The 13,292-nt window shown below is 44.0% G+C and overlaps 1 protein-coding gene across 2 annotated transcripts in view; it reads right to left on the bottom strand.

Annotated features, from left to right (window-relative positions):
• Positions 1–13,292, bottom strand: part of LOC122807596 (myosin-IIIb-like) — a 2,420,886-nt gene that overhangs the window by 385,131 nt on the left and 2,022,463 nt on the right. For both annotated transcript variants that reach the window (XM_044078517.1, XM_044078510.1), the window contains exon 21: positions 5,363–5,410. In XM_044078517.1, coding sequence (XP_043934452.1) covers positions 5,363–5,410 — 48 coding nt within the window. The remainder of the gene's footprint in view (positions 1–5,362; positions 5,411–13,292) is intronic.

The following is a 13,292-nucleotide window of genomic DNA, read 5'->3' on the forward strand; positions in this document are numbered from 1 at the left end:
CCTCCGTCTTTTCTTGCCCCAGATGTCAGAAGACCCTAAAAAGATAAGGCCAAAACCAAAAAACACCAAACACTCCTGTACCAAATATATACATACAATATATACAATTTACAAAAGTACAACCCCACCACACAACCACCCCTAAACACAGAGGGGAAGGAGGTTGGACTGCAGCAATGTGGATCTTGAACATCTACATTTATGGTAGGTACAAAACTGTACTATGTTCTTCATCCCACATTGCTGCAGTCCTAACACTTGGGTAGAATCCCAAAGCAGAGGTAAGGGAGGCTGGCAAATCATAAAGAAGCTGGAGCTGTCAACATGCCCTGCAAAATAGTGGCAAAACCAGCCCTAGATTTAGAGTAGAGAGGAAGGTGGTAATGCTTAGAGAAAGTATGCACTGAACTCCAAGTAGCTGCCTCCAAAATATCCTTAGTTGCCACCCCTTAGAAATGCTGTTGAAGTGGCAGTAGCCCTAGTGGAATGAGGCCTAATCCCAGCTGGAATCTCCTTGCCATGATGGGAATAACAAAATGCAATGCAAAACCCAATCCACTTAGAAATAGTTTGTTTTGACACAGGCTTGCCCTGAGAACTCAAAGCAAAAGAAACAAACAACTGCTGAGACTGCCTAAAATCCTTAGTCCTGCTTAAATAATAACTGCCTGTGTACATCTAAAGTGTGCAAAATCTTTTCCCCTTATTTTGGGGATCAGCATAAAAGTGGGCAAATGAATAGTTTGGTTTAAAGCCACACTAGAGACCACCTTAGGCATAAAGGAAGGATTAGTGCGTAATGATACCCTATCCTTATGGAAAATCAAAAAGGCTCAACGCCATAAGGGCCTGCAATTCAGAAACCCTTCTTGCAGAAGTAATGGCCAACAAAAAGCAGTCTTCCATGACAAATATTTCAATTCAGCAGTAGCAGAGCTCAAAAGGTTGTAGAGTAAGTTTCTCCAACACAAAATTGAGGTCCCAAGCAGGAGTAGGAGCTCTACGTGGGGGTCTTATATTCTTTGCCCCTCTAAGAAATTGCTTAAACAAAGGATGAGAAAACAATGGTGGGTCACAATCATAGTGAGGAAATTGCTGCAGCATGAATCTTAATGGAAGAGAAAGACAAACCTTTGTCCAATAATTCAGTAAGATATTGAAGAGCCACACTCAAATTAGGCTCAGAAACCTCCAAATCCTTTGCTGCACTCCAAAATAAAAATCTCTTCCATTTGTCTGCATACACTTTCCTTGTACTAGGTCTCCTGGCTTCCATAATCACATTCAAAACTTGTTGAGGAAGTTGAGACCTGCTGTGGTTCAAAACAGAATATGCCAGGCTGTTAGATGAAAAGAGTGAAGCTTGACATTGAGTAGATGACCGTCCCTCTGAGACAATAGGTGTGGAATCAAAGGTAAAGGCCATGGAGGCTTCCTTACCAGACTCCTCAGTAATGGGTACCAGTGTTGTCGAGGCCAATCTGGAGCTATTAAAATCATCCTTGGCTTGTCTTGTCTGACCTTTAGGAGTACCTTTGGGAGGAGAGGCAGAGGCGGAAAGGCGTACACATGAAGATTTTTCCAACTGAAAAAGAGCATCCACTTTCCAAGCTGTGTGATGAAACCTTTTGCAAAACTTTGGCAGCTGGTGGTTTAGTGGAGAAGCGAACAGATCTATGTCTGGAGTTCCCCATGACACTGTCAATTTTGAAATACATGAAGATCCAGTTTCCGTGGGGATCCATGATTTGTCTGCTTAACACATCTGCTAAGGAGTTCTGTGCTCCCGGCAGAAACCTTGCCTGAAGATTTAGTTGCAAGCTGAGCACAGTCTCCCACAAAATCACTGCTTGCCTGCATAGAGGATAAGAATGTGTTCCCCCTTGTTTGTTGATGTACCACATGACAGTTGTGTTGTCTGTTAGAATCAACACCTGCCCTGGAAGAAGTAACTCCTTGAAAGCCAGTAATGCAAACTGGACTGCCAACATCTCCTTCATGTTGATATGTAGATGCTGTAGTCTGGCAGGCCACTTGTCTTGTATCCACTTTCCATTCAGATGAGCTCCCCAATGACAGTGTCCAAATCCTGGCAGTGCTGTGTCCATACATTTTTGAGATACCATTGCAGCTTCCTCATATGCAGTTTGGCATTGGGAAGCACCAGAATACAAGATGCCATGAACCCTAAGGCTTGAAGGACTGTCCTTGCAGTCAGCCCGGACTGAAGAGATAGTTGATGGAAGTAAAGTGAAAGATTCTTTTGTTTGTCCGGGGTTAAAAAGGCCATCTGGGTTGCTGTATTCAGTCTCACACCCAGAAAGCACATGTCTTGAGAGGGTACTAGACTGGACTTTATTTCGTTCACAGAATACCCCAGGCATCTTAGCACTGCTATCACATATTCCAAATGCTGAAAAGGTCTTCCTTTTCTTGAGCCAGAATCAGGCAGTCGTCCAAGTAAGGATAGATTTGTATTCCTTTTAGCCTGAAGTAAGCTATCACTGGAGCCAGAACTTTTGTGAATACTCTGGGCGCAGTAGATAAGCCAAAGGGCAATGCAGAGAACTGATAATGGGAATTCCCAGCAAAACGCAGATACTTCCTGCAACTTAGTCTGATAGGCACATGAAGGTAAGCCTCCTTGAGATCTAAAGTTACCATCCAATGATCTTTTCCCAGCAGAGGTAAAAGCTGTTGCAAGGTCAACATCTTGAACTTGGGAATGTCCAGATAAGTGTTGAGGATAGACAAATCCAAAATTGGTCTCCACGTCCCCTTTTTGGTACTAGGAACAGGCGAGAATAAAATCCTAGGCCCCTTTCTGGCATAGGAACCGGCTGAATGGCCCCTATTTGGAGTAACAGAGAAATTTGCTTGTGAGCCTCTTTTCTTTGTAGAGGAGGAATGTCTGGCATGCCTTTGAAAGGAGGCAAGGTATGGAAATAAAACCTGTAACCGTGGTGAATGATATCCAAAACCCATCTGTCTTGGGTAATTAAACTCCAATTTTCTTTGAAAAGTGCCAGCCTTCCTCCCAAAGGTGCTGCCAGGCGAGAAGGCTCTGGCAGCTGAAAAGGCAGGTCATTGGGTCTGTTTACGAAAGGACTGACCCCTGCCCTCACCAAAAGACTGAGCAGGTGAACTCCTGTTCTAGGCCTAAAGAACCTTGAGCTCTGCCCCTCCCGTCTAGACCTACCCCTAGACTGGGAATCATAAGAAGGATATGTCCACCCCTTAGTAGGCCAATTTCTACTAAACTTGGAGGTTGAACCTGCAAAAATCTTTAACAGTCTGCATAGACTTAGCCTTGTCCTCCATTTTCTTTAAAACTGCTTCCACAGGCGAACCAAACAACACATCAGATTGTAACGGAGCATCTAAAATCCTTGTCTTAACATGCTCAGCCAAATTCTGATCCCTCAACCAGGCGTGCCTGAAGAACAGAACCAGTGGCAGCCACCCTCAGAGGCCTGTACAGCATCAAAACCACATTGCAAAGAATGCTTACCCACCTGTTCAGAAACATGAACTAAATCCTGCAACTCTTTACACTCAATACCTTCTGCCAGAGCATCCACTTTAGACTTCAATTGTGAAAGGAGATAATTTTGGTATTTTAACATGTGGAACTGGCAATTCAAAGCCCTCATGGCTAAAGTGGAAGAAGTATACACCTTCTTTCCCCATCTATCCAAAGCCCTTGCCTCTATCAGGAGGAACAGGATTTTTAACAACAGAAGCCTTAACACCTTTAGGCCCCTGAGAAACGGTTTCTGGGTCTGCCCTAGGACTCTTAAAAGATACTTATGAGCTTCAGGCACCCTATAATACCTATCCGGTTTAACTGGAGCAGGAGGCAAAGAATCAGGGTTCAGGAAGCCTCTGCAAAAACATCTTCCACCACATCCAGAACAGGAGGTATAGCCAAAGGCCTGTGCTGGGGTAAAACAAAAATTCCTTAGCCTTTTCCTGGAATCAGAGAAATCTTGACCTTCCCATTTAAAATGCTCCCTCATGGAATGAAGAGTCTCTGAAAAGAAAAATCCTCAGGAGGAGAAGCGAAGGAGTAGAATCATCTACATCAGAATCAGAATAAGGAGGATACTCCTGCAAGTCTTCAAGAAGACTCAGAAGCCTCGAACACTGCTCAAAACTCTCAAGCTCAGGTTCCACCCTAGGCCTCTTATCAGGAGGGGCATAGAACCTCTAATCATAGTAATCAAATCTTCTGCCATTTTAAGCATATGTTTCTTAGGCAGAGACCCTGAAGAACTAGGAGAAACCCCACTGAAGTTAAACCTGGCCTGCCTCTCAAGAAGCCTTGGAAACAGAAGGGAGGGCCTAACCACCTTAGGAAGGGAGGGAGAACAGCTACCTGGGAAGCCCCCTCAGCCTGGCCTACCTCCTGAGAGGAAACATCCTGTAACAGTAAAGTCTCTCCCTGAGACTCCAAAGAGACTTCTGGCAGAACCTCCGGCTCCACGAGCCTCTAAAGAACCGGCGTCCGGGACAGGCGGTTCTTCCAACCTAGGCTTTGCTGCTTTGTCCTTGCGCTTTTTGGCCGGAGCATCCGACGGCATTTTATAATTACAACGCTTCCCAAAAACTAACCTGGCACAGTCCAACCTTCTCTTAATAGTGCGTTTGTTAAATCTAGCACAAGAGCGACATCCAACAACGTCGTGCTCAGGCCCTAAGCAAGGTATACACAAGGTATGGTAATCCCTATGAGGTATCTGCTTCCCACAAGAAATACAATTATTCACTTTTTCTGACATCCGGTTAAATACTGAGGCAAGAAAAACAAAATATTCCCAACGGGTACTTAGCCAACTTTGATTCGGTCTGAAACTCCGACTTCAGAAAATTTCAGAACGCCAACCTGCACTCGCAATACTGCTTCTGCATCGGACCATGCGGCAAAAAAGACTGAGGATATGACGTCGGTCATGCGCATTTGTACCCTGATGTCCTGACGTCAGACTAATGCGCCCTGACCGACGTTATACTTTGGTATTCGGGCCGACTGGGACAGCGGACTACCCAAGTGTTAGGACTGCAGCAATGTGGGATGAAGAACATCTGTCTTCACAATAGCTTTGTTTACCTATGGCAACTGCAAAAATGACTCATTCCTTCTGTACTTTTTTAGGATTATGATCTGCTGCTATGATGGAGAAAATATTTTCTTTACTACAATTTAACTTTTATATCACACAGTGAAATACTCTCAGAAATTTTCACTGAAAGTGTACCTTACAAGACAGTGAATATAACAACTTAATAAAATGTAACATGGAGATAATGCAGAACATTCATCACATTAGCTTGTATCAGTTAACTTCTCATACACACTTACCCAATGTTCCACCCTTTCAGATTAGTAGCATGAAGTATGGCCTCACAGCTGCAGAAATCAAACAAAACTGTCAGTTTTATACAACTGTTTTATCAATGAAATGAAATTTAATTTAAAAATGTTAAGCAAACAGCAACAAATCTCAATGGCTGGCATACAGATAGGTATAACCAACTGGGCAATTTCATAGAAAGATGTTATCTGGTCAACAGGACACAGAACTGTAAACAAACAAGTTCTTGTTAAAGTTACCAGTAAATATAAAAACTACTAAACTCAAACTCAACACCAAAATACCAGAATAGGTGGAGAAGTAAGCCAAAAAACAAATCCAATACTAGCACTTTTGTCCTTTATTTAATGGACTTAATCGGAAAACCAGATCCATAGAAAATTATGTTTTACAAGCACACAGCCAGCATTATAACTTAAAACACAGTTTTAAGAACTACAACTAAAAAAATCAACTGTCAGCAATTAAACTGTAAAACAAGTTACATAATTACATTAAAATGCATCATACATAGTACATATTCACTATATACAGTAGTACAACTTGTAAAAAGATTTATAAACACTTGAATTATGTTTCCAGTAAAATATCAGTTAGCCATCTAAAGTACAGATGGAATATACAAATTTCCGTTGTATAAGCTTATTTAAACCTCATTTTAATATCAGATGTTATGTAGTCCTATCTCGCCATAATTCTTGCTGGATGGGTTCGGAGTCGATACTCGGCTCTGACTCGGCCGATACTAAAGCTCAAGAGCTTTTACTGGCTTGTGGCTAACCCCTATCCCATGGTGCCTCACGGCAATTCCCCAGATCTCATTTGCCGTGAAAGCTTTGAGGTTGTCTCCTTACTGGCTTGTTGGCGAAGTAGAAGATTTTTTGATCTACTTTTGGCTTATCCTGGTTAGGGGTCGCCACAGCGGATTACCCGTCCGCTCATGACTGGCAGTGGAGTTTTACGGTGTTGAGTTGCCAGCCTGGTGCCCAACCTTCCACAGAAGGCACACACATGCACGCACTCATGCCTAGAGCCAATTCAGAGTGTCCAATCCACCTACAGCATATCTCTGGGATATGGCAGGAAAAGTACAGTTTTGTACCTACCATAAATGTAAATGTTCGAGGATCCACATTGCTGCAGTCATAACCTGTGGGTAGTCTGCTGTCCTCGGTCGGCCCGAATACCAAAGAGTTAGGCTGGCGTCGGTCATGGGCGCCCGGAGCTGACGTCAGTACGTAGTAGTACTTAAGCGCATGACCGACGCCATATCCTCAGTCTTTCTTGCCCCAGATGTCAGAAGGCCTTAAAAAGAAAAGGCCAGAGCCCCAAAGGAGAAAAAATAACAATTATCCCCAAGTAACAATAACAACAACAACAACAACAACAACCCCAAACCAAAGAGGGGAAGGAGGGAGGGAAAATAGGACTGCAGCAATGTGGATCCTCGAACATCTACATTTATGGTAGGTACAAAACTGTACTATGTTCTTCGTCTCACATTGCTGCAGTCATAACCTGTGGGTAGAATCCCAAAGCAAAGGAAAAGGGAGGCTGGCAAACTAAAAAGCATTAGGGGCTGCTAACATGCCCTGTAAGACTGCAGTGGCAAACCCAGCCCTGGACTTGGAGAAAAGACTGAGATGGTAATGCTTAGTAAAAGTATGAACTGAACTCCAAGTAGCTGCTTCCAAAATATCCTTAGTAGCTACACCCCTCAAAAAAGCAGTAGAAGTGGCAGTAGCCCTAGTGGAATGGGGTCGAATCCCAGCAGGAACATTTTTCCCATGATGAGAATAACAAAAAGCAATACAATTACCAATCCACTTTGAAATAGTCTGCTTTGAAACAGCTTTCCCTTGTGAACCCAAAGCAAAAGAAACAAATAACTGTTGAGTCTGTCTGAACTCCTTAGTTCTGCTCAAATAATAACGTAACTGCCTGTGTATATCCAAAGAATGCAAGATTTTTCCCCCTTATTTTGGGGATCAGCATAAAAGGTAGGCAAATGGATAGACTGGTTCAAGGCCACATTAGAAATCACTTTTGGCATGAAAGTAGGGTTAGTACGCAAATAAACTTTATCCTTATGGAATATTAGAAAGGGTTCAACTGCCATGAGAGCCTGCAATTCAGATACCCTTCTGGCAGAAGTAATGGCCAACAAAAAAGCAGTCTTCCAAGACAAAAACTTCAATTCAGACGTAGCTGCAGGTTCAAAAGGAGGCAAAGTAAGCTTCTCCAACACAAAATTGAGATACCAGGAAGGAGTAGGAGCTCTACGTGGGGGTCTTATATTTTTTGCCCCTCTAAGGAATTGCTTAAACAAAGGGTGAGAAAATAAAGGAGGGTCACAATCATAGTGAGCAGAAATGGCTGCAGCATGAACCTTCACAGAGGAAAACGACAAACCCTTGTCTAGTAATCCAGTAAGGTACTGCAGTGTAAAACTCAAATTAGGTACCGAGACATCAAAGTCCTTTGCTGTGCTCCAAAGAAAAAATCTCTTCCATTTATCAGCATAAACTTTTCTGGTGCTGGGCCGTCTAGCTTCCAAAATGACATCTAAAACCTGTTGAGGAAGCTGCGAACTCACAGGCTCTAAAACAGAATACGCCAGGCCGTTAGATGCAGGGACTGCACCCTGACATTGAGCAAATGACTGCTTGACTGGGACAACAGGTGAGGAAGCTGTGGCAAAGGCCAAGGAGGTTCCTGAATTAAACTCCTCAGCAGAGGATACCAGTGCTGTCGTGGCCAATCTGGTGCTATTAAAATCATGCAAGGCTTGTCCCGCCTGACTTTCAAGAGTACCTTGGTAAGGAGAGGCAGAGGAGGAAAGGCATAGACGTGAAGGTTGTTCCAACTGAAAGATAGAGCATCCACTTTCCAAGCTTTTGGGTGAAACAGCTTTGTGCAAAATGTTGGTAGTTGGAAATTTAGAGGAGAAGCGAACAGATCTATGTCTGGAGTTCCCCAAGCCACTGTCAACTGTTGAAATACCTGAGGATCCAATTTCCACTCGTGGGGATCCACAATTTGCCTGCTCAAAACATCTGCTAGGGAGTTCTGTGCTCCTGGCAGAAACCGTGCTTGAAGAGTGATGTGCAACCCCAGAGCAGTCTCCCACAATATCATAGCTTGTCTGCAAAGAGGGTAAGAATGGGTTATTTGTTTCTTTTGCTTTGGGTTCACAAGGGAAAGCTGTTTCAAAGCAGACTATTTCAAAGTGGATTGGTAATTGTATTGCTTTTTGTTATTCTCATCATGGGAATGTGAAAATAGGCTTCTTTGAGATCCAGAGTAACCATCCAGTGATCTTTGCCTAGCAGAGGCAGAAGTTGCTGTAATGTTAACATCTTGAACTCTGCTTGTTGATGTACCACATGACTGTAGTGTTGTCTGTTTGAATCAACACCTGTCCTGGTTGAAGTAGGCCCTTGAAAGCCATCAGGGCAAACTGGACTGCTAACATCTCCTTCATGTTGATATGCAAATGCTGTAGTTTGGGAGGCCACATGTCTTGAATCCATTTCCCATTGAAGTGTGCTCCCCAAGCCAGGTCTGAGGCATCCGTCGTTAAGATCTGACTCGCCTCTGGTCGGGCCACAGAGAGTCCCTTGTTTAGGTGACATTCCTGAGCCCACCACAAGAATTCTTTCTGGATGCAAGGTATTATCGGAATGACAGTGTCCAAATCGTGGCAGTGTTGAGTCCATACACTTTTGAGATACCATTGTAGCTTCCTCATATGCAGTTTGGCATTGGGAAGTACCAGAATGCAAGATGCCATGAACCCCAAGGCTTGAAGGACTGTCTTTGCAGTCAGCCTGGACAGTACTGATAATTGCTGGAAGTATAGGTGAAGAGTTCTTTGTTTGTCCGGGGTCAGAAAAGCCATCTGAGAGGCTGTATTCAGTCTCACACCCAGAAAGCACATGTCCTGAGAGGGTACTAGACTGGACTTTGTTTCGTTCACAGAATACCCTAGGCACCTTAAAACTGTCATCACATACTGTAGCTGTTGAAGTAACTTGTCTTTGTCTTGAGCAAGAATCAGGCAATCGTCCAGATAAGGATAAATTTGTATTCCCCTCAGTCTTAAGAAAGCTATTACAGGAGCCAGAACCTTTGTGAACACCCTGGGCGCAGCAGATAAACCAAAGGGCAATGCAGAGAACTGATAATGAGAAGTACCAGCCCGAAAACGCAGGAATCTCCTGCAGCTGGGCCTGATAGGAATGTGAAAATAGGCTTATTTGAGATCCAGAGTAACCATCCAGTGATCTTTGCCTAGCAGAGGCAGAAGTTGCTGTAATGTTAACATCTTGAACTTTGGAATGTCTAGGTATGTAGTGAGAATGGACAAATCCAGAATTGGCCTCCAAGTGTTTCCTTTCTTTGGCACTAGGAATAGACGAGAATAAAACCCTAGGCCTTCTTCTGACGAAGGTACCACCTGGATTGCCCCCATCTGTAAAAGCAAAGAAATTTGTTCCTGAGCCTCCAGCCTTTGCTGAGGAGGTACATCTGGCATGCCTTTGAAAGGGGGAAAAGTGTGAAAATAAAACTTGTAGCCTTGATTTATTATGTCCAACACCCATTTGTCCTGGGTGACCAAATGCCAATTTTGTTTGAAAAGTGCCAACTTTCCTCCTAGAGGAGCTGCCAGAAGAGAAGGGTCTGGCAGCTGAAGATACAGGTCATTGGGTCTGTTTACGAAAAGGCTGACCCCTGCCCTCACCAGAAGATTGTGCAGGAGAACTCCAAGTCCTAGGTCTGAAAGAACCCTGAGCGTGAGCCCTGCCCCTACCACGTCTAGATCTGCCCTTAGACTGAAAATCCGAAGAAGGGTAAGACCATCCTCTTGCAGGCCAATTCCTGCTAAACTTAGGGGGCTGCACTTGCAAAAATTCCTTAACTGTCTGCATAGACTTAGCTTTGTCTTCCATCTTTTTCAAAACTGACTCCACAGGGGAACCAAAAAGAACTTCAGATTGAAGGGGAGCCTCCAAAATTCGAGCTTTAATATGCTCTGACAAATTCTGATCCTTAAGCCAGGCATGTCTACGAATAACTGAACCAGTAGCAGCCACCCTGGAAGAAGCCTGAAGGGCATCGAAGCCACACTGCAAGGAATGTTTACCAACTTGATCTGAAGCATGAACCAATTCCTGCAATTCCTTACACTCTATACCCTCAGCTAAAGCATCTACCTTAGCTTTCAATTGACCTAACAGAAAGTTTTGATACTTCAGCATATGGAATTGGCAATTTAAAGCCCTCATAGCTAACGTAGAAGAGGTGTACACTTTTTTACCCCACCTATCCAATGCTCTAGAATCTTTATCCAAAGGAACTGGATTCTTAACCACAGAAGCCCTGACACCCTTAGGCCCTTGAATAATAGTTTCCGGGTCGGCTCTAGGGCTCTTATACAAATATTTATGTGCCTCTGGAACTCTAATACCTGTCTGGCTTGACAGGGGCAGGGGGTAAAGAATCAGGATTAAGGGAAGCTTCAGAAAAAACATCCTGAACAACATCTAAAACAGGGGGAATAGCCAAAGGTCTATGCTGTGGCAAAAACAAAAATTCTCTAAGCCTCTTACGAGAATCAGAAAAATCCTGACCTTCCCACTGAAATGCTCCCTCATGGAATGCAAGGTTTCAGAAAAGGAAAAATCCTCTGGAGGTGAAGCAGAAGGACAGGAATCCTCTGCGTCCGAATCAGAATAGGGAGGAAAACCCTGAATATCCTCAGCTGAGGACTCAGAGTAATCTGAGGAATGCTCCATTCCCTCTAAATCTGTCTCCACCCTAGGCCTCTTCTCTGGAGGGGGCATAGAACCCCTGATCAAAGTAATCAAATCCTCTGCCATTTTCAACATATGTTTTTTAGGAACAGAGCCCGAAGAACCAGGGCTGTGGCCCGTACCAGAAACACCAGGTCTAGCCTTAGCAGGGCCTTTAGTGACTGAAGTAGAAGGCCTAATAACCTTTTGTAAGGATGGAACCACAGAAACTTGAGAAGCACCCTCTGCCTGACCTAATTCCTGAGAGGCCAACTCCTGTAAAAGTAAAGGTTCCCCCTGGGATTCAGCCGAGACCTCGGCTGGATCCACAGATTCAACCGTAGATTCCATAGAACCGGCGTCCACAACGGACAACTCATCCGGTTTAGACCTTAAAGACTTATCTTTTCACTTTTTAGCGGTAGCGGGCGTCGGAGGATCCGACGGCATGTTGTAGTTACACCGCTTACCGAAAACAAGCCTAGCACAGTCTAATCTGCGTTTAATGGTGCGCTTATTAAATCTAGCGCAAAAGCGACACCCAACTACGTTGTGCTCAGGCCCTAAGCAAGGAATACAAAGAGAATGATAGTCCCTATGAGGTATCTGTTTCCCACAAGAAATACAATTATTAACTTTTTCTGACATCCGGATTAACTGAGGCAAGAAAAGACAAAAATTTTCCCCAACGGGGTACTTAGCCCAACTTGGTCTTCGGTCTGAAACTCGAAAACTGAAAATTTCAGAACGCCGAACGGCACTTGCAAACGCTGCTTCTGCTTCGGACCACGCGGCAAGAAAGACTGAGGATATGGCGTCGGTCATGCACTTAAGTACTACTATGTACTGACGTCAGCTCCGGGCGCCCATGACCGACACCAGCCTAACTCTTTGGTATTCGGGCCGACCGAGGACAGCGGACTACCCACAGGTTATGACTGCAGCAATGTGAGACGAAGAACATCCGGAGCATCCAGAGGAAACCCACATGACCACAGGGAGAACATGCAGACTCCACACAGAAGGCACCCCAGCCGAGAATTGAACTGGAGAACCTCTTGCTGTGAGGCAGCAATGCTAACCGCTACACCACCGCGGACGCCCAAGTAGAAGATTTTTTTGATAAATCTTGTATTTTCGTCCTTTTTTCTTCACTTTATACTTTTAATAGTTATTAGCTTTTACCTGTGTGGTTGTTGTTGTGTGCTTGATTCCACCCTTTTGGATTGTATGGCCCATTTTAGTTAGAGGGCCATAGTTGCCCAATTAAATTAGAGGATCTTTCCTCCCTGAGTGTTAGTCTTAAAAAAAAAAAAAATAAAATAATTTCTTCTCTTCATAACTTTACTATTAGTTTAGTCAGTGTTGTTGTTATAGTTAGTGTTTTTGTTGCAAATTGTTAGCATTGATTTCTTGTCAGCAATGTCCAAACAGAAAGATAGAAAACATAAGGAACACCGCCTGTCGGGGTACAAAAAATGTGACAAGTGTTCACAAAATATGTCACTAACTGACAGTCACACTAGCTGTATGTACTGTCTGGAAGAAGCTCACTTACAAGAACCCTGTACCTTTTGTCATGCCTTCAGTACTAGGGTTCTTAATTAGAGGAAATGTAAATTAATAGACGGGGTCTTATGACCAGTTCCTTCCAGGAACAGCTGGAACTTGGTCAGACAGCTCCCAAGACTAAGAGAAAATCTTCGGCTCCACCTTCGGAGCAGTCTGAAATGTCTAAAGTGACGGAGCCAAGGAGTTCTGGTGCCAATTCTGCTTCTTCTGTCTCGGTGCCGTCAGTCTCTTCAGTGCCGAGGCAACCTTCGGTACAGAGACAATTACCAGCCATCAACCCTGTTTCACCAAAATTGAGGTGATCTATATTAGAAAGGAGATCTCCTTCTGTCTCCACCCGTTCCTCCAGGACGCTTTCAGATGAGGGCATTGAGCGGGTGATGAAGAGGTTGCTCTGTGACCTGGCTTTGGCTAAAAAGTTAGCCCTTCCAGACAAAAGGGCTTCGGAGCCGCCCCATTTACAGTCTAATGCTCCTCCTCTGACTGCTTCATTCTCAGAGCCAAACACTTCGGGTTCTTCGATGCTGGTTCCTTCAGTTCCAAGAATTCT

The sequence above is a fragment of the Protopterus annectens genome, chromosome 1.part1 (genome assembly GCF_019279795.1).
Source record: "Protopterus annectens isolate FY-2018-M chromosome 1.part1, PAN1.0, whole genome shotgun sequence".
NCBI lineage: Eukaryota > Metazoa > Chordata > Ceratodontiformes > Protopteridae > Protopterus > Protopterus annectens.